The sequence below is a fragment of the Malania oleifera genome, chromosome 10, assembly GCF_029873635.1.
Source record: "Malania oleifera isolate guangnan ecotype guangnan chromosome 10, ASM2987363v1, whole genome shotgun sequence".
In the NCBI taxonomy this organism is placed as follows: domain Eukaryota; kingdom Viridiplantae; phylum Streptophyta; class Magnoliopsida; order Santalales; family Ximeniaceae; genus Malania; species Malania oleifera.
The window spans coordinates 41,817,908-41,831,456 of NC_080426.1; the positions used below are offsets into that span (position 1 = coordinate 41,817,908).

At 33.3% G+C, this 13,549-nt stretch overlaps 1 protein-coding gene across 4 annotated transcripts; it reads left to right on the top strand.

Moving 5' to 3' along the window:
• Nucleotides 1-4,380: 4,380 nt before the first annotated feature.
• On the top strand, nucleotides 4,381-12,069 carry LOC131165908 (phosphomannomutase). 4 transcript variants are annotated; one of them, XM_058124063.1, is made up of 13 exons: nucleotides 4,466-4,484; nucleotides 4,668-4,808; nucleotides 5,293-5,382; nucleotides 6,341-6,385; nucleotides 6,555-6,621; nucleotides 8,055-8,131; nucleotides 9,626-9,661; nucleotides 10,011-10,066; nucleotides 10,222-10,321; nucleotides 10,409-10,504; nucleotides 10,618-10,707; nucleotides 11,259-11,310; nucleotides 11,717-12,069. In XM_058124063.1, exons 3-13 carry the CDS (start codon nucleotides 5,314-5,316, stop codon nucleotides 11,776-11,778), a joined length of 750 nt encoding a protein of 249 aa, XP_057980046.1. In that variant the 5' UTR covers nucleotides 4,466-4,484; nucleotides 4,668-4,808; nucleotides 5,293-5,313; the 3' UTR covers nucleotides 11,779-12,069. The 4 variants fall into 4 exon arrangements, with proteins under 4 accessions (XP_057980047.1, XP_057980048.1, XP_057980046.1 ...); XM_058124064.1 differs by lacking the exon at nucleotides 4,668-4,808 and having other exon boundaries at nucleotides 4,381-4,484; XM_058124065.1 differs by lacking the exon at nucleotides 4,668-4,808 and having other exon boundaries at nucleotides 4,451-4,493.
• The last annotated feature ends 1,480 nt before the right edge of the window (nucleotides 12,070-13,549 follow it).

Below are 13,549 nucleotides of genomic sequence, written 5' to 3' on the forward strand. Positions count from 1 at the left end.
TCAACAGTCTATTCCTTACAACTAGCTAACATATATATAAAAGCATGCCTTGGGACAATTTTCTTGTTCAGGATAAATTCTTACCACACTTAACTTGTGGACTTTTTCTCTCTATCTAATAATCTCTCTAAGTTAAAAAGAGAACAAATTTACCGTTTCTTGAAGCTTCCCAACATATCTTATCTTTTATTTTGGCATTACTTTGAAAAGTTAGTTACTAAATTGATTTCACCCTGCATTTAGAGAGGCCTTAAATTTAGATTTGTATTGAATTTGAATAAAATGTAATATGAATTTGTATTAAAATTTGTATAAATCCATCCAAATTTAAACCCAAATATAAAGTCTGAAATTCATACTTCCATTTGCGTTCTGAAAGTATTTCATCTTAGTTATCTCAAGTGATTACGTTCAATGAAAGACTATATGTAGCATACTTCTAAATATCCATATGATACTGAGTTTGGCTACCATAAGTCTAAAATTCATACTTCCATTTGCATTCAGAAAGTATTTCATCTCGGGTGATTACCTTCAATGAAAGACTGTACATAGCATACTTTTAAATATCCATATGATACTGAATTTGGCTACCATAATGATCAATTATATATATAGGACTATAACGGTGTAACTACCATATAATTAACAAGCAAATTGATTTTCCGTTACCAGCCTTCTGGCCAGATCCAAGTATCGTCTTTAGGTTTCTTATTTGTTTCCCAATATTTGAATTTGTTTCTTTTTGAAAAAAAAATGTTTATAAAATTATAATTTACACAAAAAATTATATTTAATTGTGAGCTTGTAATCCTTTTCCAAATAAATTTTACAGATTTATAATATTGAATTAATATATTTAGCTTACCAATGACAGATCAAGAAATAAAAAATAAAATAAAAAAACCTTTACAATTATTTTTATTATATCTTTTGAGTTATAAAATTGTAAAATATCATGCATATTATATCCTTAAAAAATTCAAATAATTAAATATATCTCACATACATGCATCACCCTCGCCTTTGATCATAGTATGTATAAAATGGATGAGGACTACAACTGTTAATATCTAAATTCACCTCTTCTTTCAAAGTTGAGATAAAGAGTTCTGTCTTGTTAGCTCGTGTACATACCGAGCCAAATGGTTGATGACGTTTGAATTTATTTTTATGCATAAATTTTTTGGGTCAATTGAGAGTACTTCAATAGCAATAATTTGACTCACAAATAGTAACAGAAGAAGAACTATAATAAACATGATTAATTCGTTCAAATTTAACTATATTCTATCTCATTCTAAGGAATAACTATTCCATTGAACCAAGCGAGTTGTTACGGGTTTAAAAAGCTTGGACCCCCCTAATTTCTAGTCACAAAAAAACAAAAATAAAAATAAGAATAAAGGTGGGTTGGGGGGAAGTTTCCATGAGGCACATGGATGCAGCCAGCTCACTCTCCCACCCGCAGAGTGGGCCGGGGGAATAACCAAGTAAACTCAAGTGGATCCAAGTGGGTGACCTTCTTCGAACTTTCTATCGCATGCATTTATAAATTATATATATACTTGGACGTGGAATTAAATGATGTCCTCTCCTAGCCCTAGCTAAGATTATTTGTTAATTTAAAATCTTCCATCTAAATAAATATAAAAATGAGTGTGCATGATTTTGTCCTCCTCGTGAATTTTCCTTTAATAAAAAAAGAATATTTATTCACCGTCCCCAACCACCCATATATGCTTTTTAAAGTTTTTTATTGAAAGCAATCAATGGTTAATGATAAGATAAAAAATGACGAGTGCTAAAGACCTCAAAGACATTTAATGATAAACTGATTTGTTATTAAGGTACGTCATGGGAATACTTTCTTTATAAATATAAGAAATTGTTGAGAATTTCACTTGTGAGTTTGTCTCACATTGAAAAATTTGAATGGATAATCGATGCTCATATACATGATTGAGTTCAAAACCCAATAAACTTAAACTTTTGGATCAAGTTGGTGTTCATTCATGTGTATCAAACCCACTCATGAGCTCTTCCGGTCCTAACAAGTGATATCAGAGCCGGTGGTTCATAACTCTACGTGAGTGACATCGTAAAAAAAGTTGAAACATGAAGCTAATTCTTCTAACATGCTAACAGTTGGAGGACCAAATATGTGGCCGAGGCCAATAAGGATCATCTATGTTGGGGATGGATCCGAATAGGGTGAAGATGTGAGAGGTAAGATTGGTTCAGAGGCACGTGAAATGCAATCCGACATATGTAAGACGCTAATGATAAGACCCACTTAAGTAGCTGTTGGAGAATTGGGCTTACTCTCAGAAAGGAGATGATTTTCATTTAAGGAGGAGCAGTTGAAATTCAAAAGTGAGGGGGAGATTATTGAGAATTACACTTGTGAGTTTGTCTCACATTGGAAAATTTGAATTAATGATAGGTGCTTATATACATGGTTGGACTCAAAACCCAATAGACTTAAACTTATGGGTCAAGCTAGTGTTCACCCATGTGTATCAAGCCCACCCATAGGCTCCTCTGCTCCTAACAAAATCGTGAGGTGTAATCTACATAGTGTAAAGATGATCATCTAAAAAAGTTTATAAAATGGAGGCTAACTAAAAATTAGTATAAGTTATGTATGGATAAGATGCAAGATATATAAAAGATATTAGATATATGTCATGTACAATATTGCAAGACATACACCATATACTTGAAAGTCGTACTATAATCTCATGACCTATATACTTAAAAGTCAATCATAAGGCTATACCATAACGAAAAATTTCATGAATTTAGATTGCAGAGAGGAAAATTGATATAAAGATTCAATTTAATACTAAACAAAGAATAGGTACCGTGTTTGTGAGTATTCTTTACAATGAAGAATAAAAATTCTTTTGATTTGATATCCTTTACAAGATCAATCAATTTGAAGGTTTGAGAAGCAAATTCTTAAACGAGACAATAATGAATCTTTAAAATGGTACATGATTTTGATGACATGATTGTTTATCAATTTGAGGACTTAAGAAGATGTTCTTGAATGAAACAACAAAAGATCTTCTAGACAATGAATTTGATGATATATTCGTGGAAGATGGATTTGCATTGATTTTAATCTTTACAAAGCGATTTGTTGATTCAAGAGCTTTAGGTGTGTCTTCTCGATCAAATGCAAGGCGATGGTAGGTCATTCGATCCACATGTTCAACAATTTATGGAAAATGGAATTTTTATTGATCTTCAAGTCCTTTAAAGAGATATATTGATTCGAGAGCTTGAGGAGCATGTTCTTAAATAAGGAGTCCACAGTTTTTTTGGATCATAAATTTGATGTGTAGAAGATATAGTTGTATTGATCTTCAATTTTTTGCCTACTTGAGAACTTGATGAGCATGTTCTTAAATAAGACAATTGTAAATTTTCTAAATCACAAATTTGACGACCCATATATGAAAGTTTTTTTTTTTTTGGTTGATATTTGATTTTCTAAGTTAAAGATATCTATCAATTCAAGAGCTTAAGAAGTGTATTCGCAAACCAAACGATGGAGATAATTGGCGGAAGATGAATTTGTGTTTGATCTTCATGTGCATGAGCTTGATCACAAAGAATGACGAAAGAACAATCATAAGCTTCTTGTTCATCAATTACATGTCAATCTTCATAATGCATGTAGTTTTGATTTCGAGAGAGTTGTAAAATAATGGAAGCTTGGGTTTTTTTTTTTTCATTGATTGATATGTGTTGAGAATTCTCCATTCGAGATGTAAGGAGATTAAGAGGGGCTAGAATTAGGTGAAACTTTAAGACTCTAAATGTATATCTAGACATGTGACCCAATTTAAAACAAAGATTTATAGGTTGACTAATAACCTTATTTAATCACTTAGGCTTATGTTTTGATGTTGAGCCAATCATTGTACTCGAATATGATTCAGTGAGATGTATGAAATGACAATGCTCAGTAAACAATCTTCGCCATTTTGAGGATAAGATCTTTACCTTTAGACTTAGGTAACCCTTCAATAAAATCTAGAGATATTAAACTCCGAGACTTACTTGGGATTGATGAAGTTTGTAATAATTTAGCATAAGGAACAAAAGGTTGGAGCCCTCATACTTATTCAAGCATAGTTAGTTAATAAAAGAACTTTAAGGTTCTAAAAGAAGTTCCCTTGATATCTTAATGTTGTACAAAATAAATTAAGAAAAGGGTAATGAGGGGAGGGACTAGTTCTAAAACAGTTGTTATGATTGAATTGTATGATAAAATCATAACTTGTAAATTGAGAAGAAGAAGAAGATGAAAAAGAAAAGAAATGATCCATATATACTCTTTTAATTTTTTTTTTTTTTTTTGAGTATCATCGGACGTCCTCCTTTACGCCGCCATCCTCCCGAGCATGCCTTGGGATGCAAACCAGCAGAGATTAATCCCATGCCCTATGGTATGACCCCACACCAGAGAGGTAAATCGGGTAGGCAGAAATTGAGCCTTTGTACCATACATTATGTGTTAGGATTGAAAAATTTTCATGTGTAGACTTGACACAAATGTCAAGTGAATTTTGAATACCATGTCCTTTCAATATTATTTAATCCAGCCACAGAAACGCTTCTTCAAAGCTCACTGTTCTTCTGCTCTTCCACAGATCCCTTGATCTGCTCCTTCTCACCCTCATCTAGCCCCCACAAATTATCTTTACTCCCCAAGAGCTCCTTCCCCTCCCCGGGCTCCTTCCCTCGCAGATCTTTATTTGCATTTCGTTTTCCACGCACCGTTTACTTTTGAGGTATGTGATTTTTCAAGTCCCCCAAGTTTGCAATGCTCAATTCTCAGCTTGCGTTTCAATTGTCTTGAACTGAATCAAATCCGTGGCTGCGGACAGAAGAACAACAGAATTTTGTGGTTTTGTTTTTGTTGCTTTTTTTTTTCGAGAAAGCAAAGAATGCTCGACTCATCGAAGCTACTGTGTTGGGTTTATTGAAAACCTTTTCGAGATATTAGATTTCTCGTTCTTTTGAAAAATTTCTCACATCATCTGGGCAATTAAACGAAGCTTGTTCTTGTGAAAAGTTCAGATCTTTCAATGTATTATTTGCGTTGACTCGCTGAAATTGTTGATACTAGGCTAGTTCTTAATGACTTCGTGTAGAGATAAGGGGTAAGTTTTATGTGGTCAGTGAAAAGATTGGACTGTATCTCCCCAGTTCAAGGTTTGAATGTAATGAATTTTGAGTTTGGTAAGCAAATTATAGATTTTTTCTTTTTGGCAGAAAAATTTAATTTTCCTTACAATGGCTGCGAGGAAGCCTGGGCTAATTGCTTTGTTCGATGTGGATGGGACTCTTACGGCTCCAAGAAAGGTATTCATTCCTTCTCTTGTTTCCGTTGTGCCATGTGTTTGTGTAGAATGTTTTGTATGTACTTTTATTCGTAAAGCACTCAGACATTACACATGTGAAGTACTATTTATTGGGAAGATTACGTTGGCAGACCATGTAAAAGCCAGAGAAGTAAAATCATGTATGGTGCCCCATAAGAGCTATTTATTATATATTTTTATTTTGATTTCTATATGGTGAAGACTAAAAAGAACAATTATCTCAATAAAAAAAAAAGGAACTTTTATATGGTGATCTCTTGCTGAATTTTCTTATGTGCGACAGATTGCGCGAACATGTTACACTTCTCCAAAAGGGGAAAAGATTCCCTATTTGTGTTGGCAGCTGATATCTGTTATTGCCATATTAAGAATTGAATCTTTAACACTAGCGATTTAAAAAAAAAAATCAAATCTTTAAGACTGAAGCCTAGAAAAAGGAGGGTTGTTGTAGGCCGATGGCTAGTGTAAAAGAAATATCATACATGTTTATTTCTAAGGAAGGGTATAGTTCTTGATAGATAAAGGTGGCAAAGAGGAATTCATGTAGTCCACCACATGGGCATGCATCATGAAGAACTGTTTAATATACATGGACTTCTATAATCTACATGGTTAAATTTGCTGTTGGGTAGCACCTGCTCACACACAAGGTGAAGGTTTTAGTTTTAGTTGCTAGTTACTGTACTAGTATGCCTGAGTGGTGCTTGTCGTGGGAACAGTGTGAAAGGTCAGGGGTTTGAGACATGTTAATATAGACTAGGTTATTGTGAGAAAATTACAATTTTGCAATGCAATCAATATTGTGAAGATATTTTATAAATGCGATCTACTTTAATTAGAAGATTTCATACAAGTGAGGTTTAGGATACTTGGATGGATACTGGAAAGTTTCTTATGGTCAAATTCTTTCTTATTCAACATTTCTCATTCAATACCAGGTGGCTACTGCAAAGATGCTTGAGTTCATGCAGGAACTTCGAAAGGTACTTGATTGATTATTTCCTACACCCTGAACGACATATGTAGTTTTATTTAAGTTTTTCCTCAATGTGTGTGTTCCTCTGTATTTCAATGCTTAAAAATGTTTGGTTTGTGATTGATTCCAAAGGGGAAAATGCTTGCTTTGTGAATCTTTACAGCTTGTGGCTGCAGGTTGTTACAGTTGGTGTTGTTGGAGGATCTGACCTTGTTAAGATATCAGAACAGCTCGGGAACACAGGTGCGCTCTTATAAGCCCTATCCAGAAACTATTATCTTGTATCTTTGTTTTGACTTGTTTTGAGATCAAATGAATTCATAGTTCCACTATATTTGTTCACTATCATAAAATTTGAAATTCGTGCAGTTGATTTCTTCTTGAAGATTGGATTCACCAATACTCTCGCATATTTTAATTTTCAATATTTTGTGGTTGAATAATGGGTAGAAGCAAAATCTTCTATTGCTTGCTTGGCTGTCAGACCTTATGCTCCTTAAATCTTTTATTTGCTATGATATTTTTTTTTTGTTTTTGTTTTTCCCCTCATGTTGAAAAAAATTTATTTTAATGGACACAAAAACTCCGCCTTAAGGGAGAAAAAACACCAAAGACTTGAATACTTGTTAAGTATATGTTGACTTGCATTTGGACAATGGATTTGGTTTTCTTCATCATCTTATGCACTTAAATGCTGAATGAAAGAAGCCACCTTCAGTGGTGAAGATTTTATGATTTATGAGTGATAAAATACATGAAATTGTGCTTGTCATGTATCAACATCATTATTTTTTTTTTAAATGTAAACTATAACTTTGGCAGTTTTGACCTTCTGCTTGGATTAATTCCCCACCTAGCGGACTTAAGGCTTGGTTTTGTTGTTTTTGTTGTTGCTGCTTGGATTAATTGCAATAACCTTGTCACGTAAATGAGCTCAGGAAGTGTATTTAAGTAGTGAAGTAAGCTCGAGCTCATTTCTTTTTCCCTTTCTGTTTTCTCTTAAGTAAAGAAAACATCCCCTTCTATATATTTATCCTGATCCTTTCAACAAAGCTTTGTTCTTTGACAAAAAAATTGATATGCCATTCATTTCTTTTTCCTTAAGAAAACAGGGAATACTTAAAACATGCATATGTAGGGAAAGTTGGTGGAACAGCTGCAGGTCATCCATATTCTGATGTTTACTGTCCTCAAATCTGTGGCAAAATGGATACAGAGCGTAAAAAGTACTTAATCCATGCATTAGAAATCAGTTTTTGAATTGCTATATGTTCTACTTTAATTACTCTTGTTACTACCATTTGATGATTTAGAAATTGATTAACACATTGACCAGCCCAAAACTTATTTTATTTTGCTTTTAATATATTTTATGTTTTTGTTTCACAAGATTCAATTAAAACTCTCAATGTATTTTATTTTATAATTTTAAATCTTTGGATTCTGCTTGGAAGGAGCCATGATGTTTTCAATGATTATGATTATGTGCCTTCACTGTAGCCCAAAATACTTGAATGCTGGTAATTTTAAGCACCTGTTTCATTTTTCTTATTCTTTTTTCATTTGCACTATTTCCATTTATAATTCTATTAATAAATCTTTAAAAATTTATTGGTAAATGTTCCATTTCACTATCTTTAAACTCAATAAGTATGAACCATGTTTTGTTTGTGCAGTTATCAATGACCATGATTATGTGTTTTCTGAGAATGGCCTTGTGGCTTACAAGGACGGCAAACTTATCGGTACCCAGGTATTGTTGAAAACTCAAATAAAAAATCTTCAGCTTGCTATTCTAGTAAACAATTGTTATCATGCACACATAGATATAACGGAATTACATATTTGGGAACCATCAAGACTAATGTTATTAGTCTATATTTTACGTATAAATTACCCCATTAAGGGATACCTTGAACTGGTAGCTTCTTTAGGAGGCATTTGGTTTGCAGCATCCATCAACTTTCCCAAGAATGTCTATGGCAATCCCATTTCCACCTTTGTTTGGGGGCTGGAATTTGAAGTGGGATAATCTCGCATTAACGAGGAATAAAGGATTCCCAAAAAACATGGGATCACCTTTCCCATTTTCTTCCATGTGTAACTTTTATGGGATTCATTTGTTGGGACTAAATTGCCCCTACTATTTTGGTTGGTTAGACATTAATGCTCCCATAGTATAATATTATTACACGCTATTATTATATTTATAATCATAAATTACTTTAAGAACAAAATTGAAATCAATAAAAATCAAAGTAGTAGTATTTTTATGTTATAATAATATAACATAATGGTTGAAAATTTGAGACCATATTGTCCCCAGTTATTTTAGTTAATTGGATTATCGTGCTGTTATTGTTGTTGTTTTTTTTTTATTATTATTAAATTTATGATGCTTAAAATATTAGAACATGAATTTAATTTGGTAGATATTATTAGTAGGTTTTGTGCTGAAAAAATATGATTATTCTCCATATATTGTTCATACAAAGGTCAAGGTTATAATGGTAATATTTTTGAAATTCCTGCCAGAACCATGTAAAACACAAGAATCCATGTTGAACTAACACTGACATGGACATTGTGTGTACATTCCCGGGAATCTCACAAAATTACAACATGAAGCAAACAAAAATATTCCAATGAGAGAGGCATCTCATTTTAACTCCTTGAAATGCCATTTCATGGGAATAATTTTTTATCCTACTAATGAAATGTCACCTTTGGGTCTTTTGGTAGCCCAATGTAAAACTGAATGAGAGGTAAAAGATAGCAATTAATGTGTTCCAAACTCCTTGGGGCCGCCCCCGCGGGGGGGGGTTCATAATTGTTGTTTTAGTTGACTATATGTTCCACTGGAAAAATTAGTCATTTAAGTTAAAAGGGTTTGTGGTCTTTAAATGGGAGAAAAGGAAGCCAGGACTTTGCTAGAACAGTTGCATAATCTTTGCCATTGAAAGGGGTTGTCAGTCAATAATATAACTATGTTGTCCTCTACAGTAATGTGGTACTGGACATATGTTACAAGTCCTGCTTCCTCTTACAGCTTAAAATTTTCAAAAAGTGCACATAATTTAAATGTTTTGGGGTGGGTAGTTGCGAGTAACCATCTATATTTAGTAGCCCTTAGTGTTTGAAAATGACAAGGAAACTAAAAAAGGTGTTCTAGTTTTTAGGTATTTCTTTGGTTGTTTCTTTGCGTTATCATTACACGATTAATAGGTTGAATGTTTCTATTTTGCAGAGTTTGAAGTCATTTCTAGGAGAAGAAAAAATCAAGGTAAGAGATCATTCCTTGTCATTAACCATATTGAGAGAGCATTAATTTGGGTGAAAAAACATGTGTTCTAGAAGCAGGATTTTACACGATCAATGGTTGAACAATAAAATTGCCCTGTATAAAATTGCCTGCCTGTCGAAGAAATGGATCAACATGGTCATTAGAAGCATCTGGTTGATCCACATATAGTTCTGGCTCAAGGAGTCATAGGTTCCATGATTGTCTTATTTTACAGATTTTGTAAATGGAGGGATTGCCAGTATGGTTGAACATCATATATGTATAACATTGCTGGTGCACAAAGCATTTATTTTTTGTTTTCATAATACATTTGCATATGATTGTGCAGGAGTTTATTAATTTTACGCTTCATTATATTGCTGACTTGGATATCCCAATAAAAAGGTTAGTGAACTCGATTCCAAGTTTCAATTGTCATGTATGTCATGTTAGTAGGCTTGCTTAACAAATCACCTTGTTAATAAGCTGGAAGCCTAAATTTCAATTCCTATGAAATCCCAGTTATGTTTTTCTTAATGAAACTTCTAAAAATGTTATAGGGGAACATTTATAGAGTTCCGTAGTGGGATGATCAATGTCTCACCAATAGGGCGAAACTGCAGTCAGGAGGAAAGGGATGAGTTTGAAAAATATGACAAGGTATATTGTTCCTTTGTTTCTATAGAACATAGATTTTGTACTTGGATGTTTACAATCTGAAAATGAAATAAATTGCAAAATGTATAGGTTCACAACATACGCCCAAAAATGGTATCAGTGCTTCGTGAGAAGTTTGCGCACCTTAGCCTGACATTTTCCATAGGTGGACAAATAAGCTTTGATGTGAGTAATTTATCATGTTTGCTCCTAAGCTTTGATAATAACTAAACAGGTGCTAATGGCAAGGGGCTGGATTGCTTCTGCATTTAGTGTTTCACATTTAACACTTGTAACAGGTTTTCCCTCAAGGTTGGGACAAGACATACTGCTTGAGATTCCTCGATGATTTTCATGAAATCCACTTTATTGGTGACAAAACTTACAAGGTAATCCTTTTACTTTCACCAGTTGTCCTGTTCCCTTATTTTCACCATTTCCTCCATTGGTTGGTGTTCTCCACCATCACCAGCCGGTTATCCATAATTTTTTTAATATTTTTTATTTTTCATTTTTTTAGTGATTACTTTGCATGTTGTTTATCTATTGGTAAGTCAAATTTTATTTTTCCATTGCTTCTTTAGTAATGGTATATTGTTGTTGGTTTTGTGTAAGAAGTGAGTCTTTGTAACTTGTGTCTATTAGTTGGATGTTGTAAACTAGGAAGAGAAAAATAGGAGAGGATGACCATGGAGTTGGTGCAGGAACAGTTAAAGCTCTTCCTTCAAATAATAAAATGGCTTTAGTTAAAACTGAATTGCAGAACAATATTGATGTTGTTGGAAGAGAAACTGTGATTTAATTGAAAGATTCAAATCCTATGCACATGTGAGGGTGGCAAGAGTTGTCTGTGGCACAACCCTCCTGGGGACTGAGGGTGAGCTCTGATGTTTGTTTGTTATTTATTTTATTTATTTTTGTTTTTTGATTTTTTGAGCAGGGAGGAAATGACCATGAAATTTTTGAATCAGATCGAACTGTGGGCCATACAGGTGAGCTCTATGTTTCATTTATATATGTGTTTGAATGCCCCACAGGAATGAAATCAGACCAATTTGTTTTCAATTGCATTTGAAGGTGCAAATTTGTCTTTGAGAATTAAATTTATAGCAACACAGAAAAGGAACAAATTATCAATAGATCTAACGGGAATGTAAATAGTGTAATTTTTGAAACCCTATAAATGATTATTATGTGTATAATGAAAAATATTTGTTTTAGATGTTTTATCAAATGACATGGACTTTAAACTCATTTCAGATGCAGTAAACCACAATTGATGGGTTGTCATTGACTGCTCTTTCTCCCCTTAATGGTTGTTTGCGGTTGCTGCTTCACACTTGTGCAATTTCACGTCATAATAACCTTGACCATATTCTTTTTTTTTTTCTCACTCAGTGACCAGCCCCGATGATACAGTGAAGCTGTGCACAGATCTTTTCCTAGCCAAGCAAAGTTGAAGGCCCTGGAATTAGTTGCTGCTTTTTTTTTTCATTGTTATTTTTTCAACTGCATTCATATTCGTATTTTGTATAAATACGAATGAATGCATATCTGAAATCATAGTTTCAGCTTGTATTGCCTCAAGGTTTGCATTGAGTGTTTGATGGGTAATTATATTGCCATTTTGTATCAGGTATTTCCGGAACAGTGGTGACTGGAAACACTAACTGATACAGCAATAAAACAATTGATCATTTATGTCAACAATGAATGCATTGGTCTCGTACCATTGTTTGACAGTGGCAAAATTATTGATGCAACTATGTTTTCATTGATGCACATTCAATGCTATGGATATATATTCGACAAATAGGTGCTTCAGTGCAAAAGAAGGGGTTGGTCTGAAGCAAGTTCGGGCATGGTTTTTCTTCCAATAGCTGATGTCCCGTGTCAGTGACTGCCAGTCTATGGTATTGTTCTTCATCTATCTTGGTTATAAAATGACTTAATTCTCTACGTTACAAGTTCTCAATATGACTTTAGCTCAATGTGAAAAGTCCCTTTAGAATTCTAGAAAATTTGCTGCTGATGGAAGCGCCGCTCGGTCTCAAACTTTGAGACTTTGGCTGTTCCAATTTAACCAACTCACTAGTATGGTTCATGAGTCAATCACTATTCCACCTAGAAAGGGTAATATATTCTTGACAATCAAAGGGTAGAATGAATAAAAAAAAAAAAACTTATTAATAAATGAGTGCCACTTAATGGTCATAATAGCCTAATTTTAGGATTTTCCTGTAGGCTTACAAGAAGATTGCCAAGTGAAGCGCATGATGAGTATTATTTAAACTAACCCCGCCTGGCATGAAGCTGATTATTTTGAGGTAAAACAAGTTATTCTCAAAATATTGCTAAAAATAAAATGCATGACTAGCATCATCGAGGTTAATATGGAAAATGATTTGAAGCAAAAATTAGGTTTTGTTTAGGTTTATTTTAATTTCGCAAGTGCTTGGGACTATAGTTAGAGAAACACAACATAAAAAGAGCCTTAGTCTAATTCTCCTAGTATCTTGACAAGGGTAGATAGATTTCATAGCCATTGAAGCGAGTCCTCTTCATTGGCCAATGTCATCTTCGCTCTAAAATGATTGTGGAGTTTGTGTTTTTCCCCGTTGTTGTATCATAGTAATTGGGGATAAGTATAGAAGAATTCTAAATTTTGACATGAGTGGTATTAACCTTAGCCTCTAGCTTCACTAGCTACTGAATATCCTTATATTTTTTATTGTTGACCTTATGATAAAATTATATATTTTACTTGGATTTTGATATAGTTTGTGCATTTACACTTTATTTATATAAATTTAATCATCCAAAAAATATTTAATGCATACTATTTCTCAACTATAAGATATAAACTATTATATAGAAATGTATAATATAAATAATATATCTCATAAATATATACATGGGCAAAAGACACTCACCTCTTTTGAGGTTTTCCAAAAAGATAGCCTTTAAGGTTTTAAAAATGTCAGACCTCCTTTGAGATTTTAAAAATGTCAGAGACCTATTTTGAGGTTTGCCAAAAAGACAAACTTTTCCTAAAAAAACTTATCTTTTAACAAAACAAAGGGGGTTGTGTCTTTTTAACAAATCTTAGGGGAGGTAATTGGAATTCTTGAAATTTCGAGGGAGGTTTTTGAAAATTTTCAAACCTCAGGGTAGAATTGTCTTTTTGCCAAACCTTAGGGAAGATTAGTGTCTTTTATCTTAAATACATAT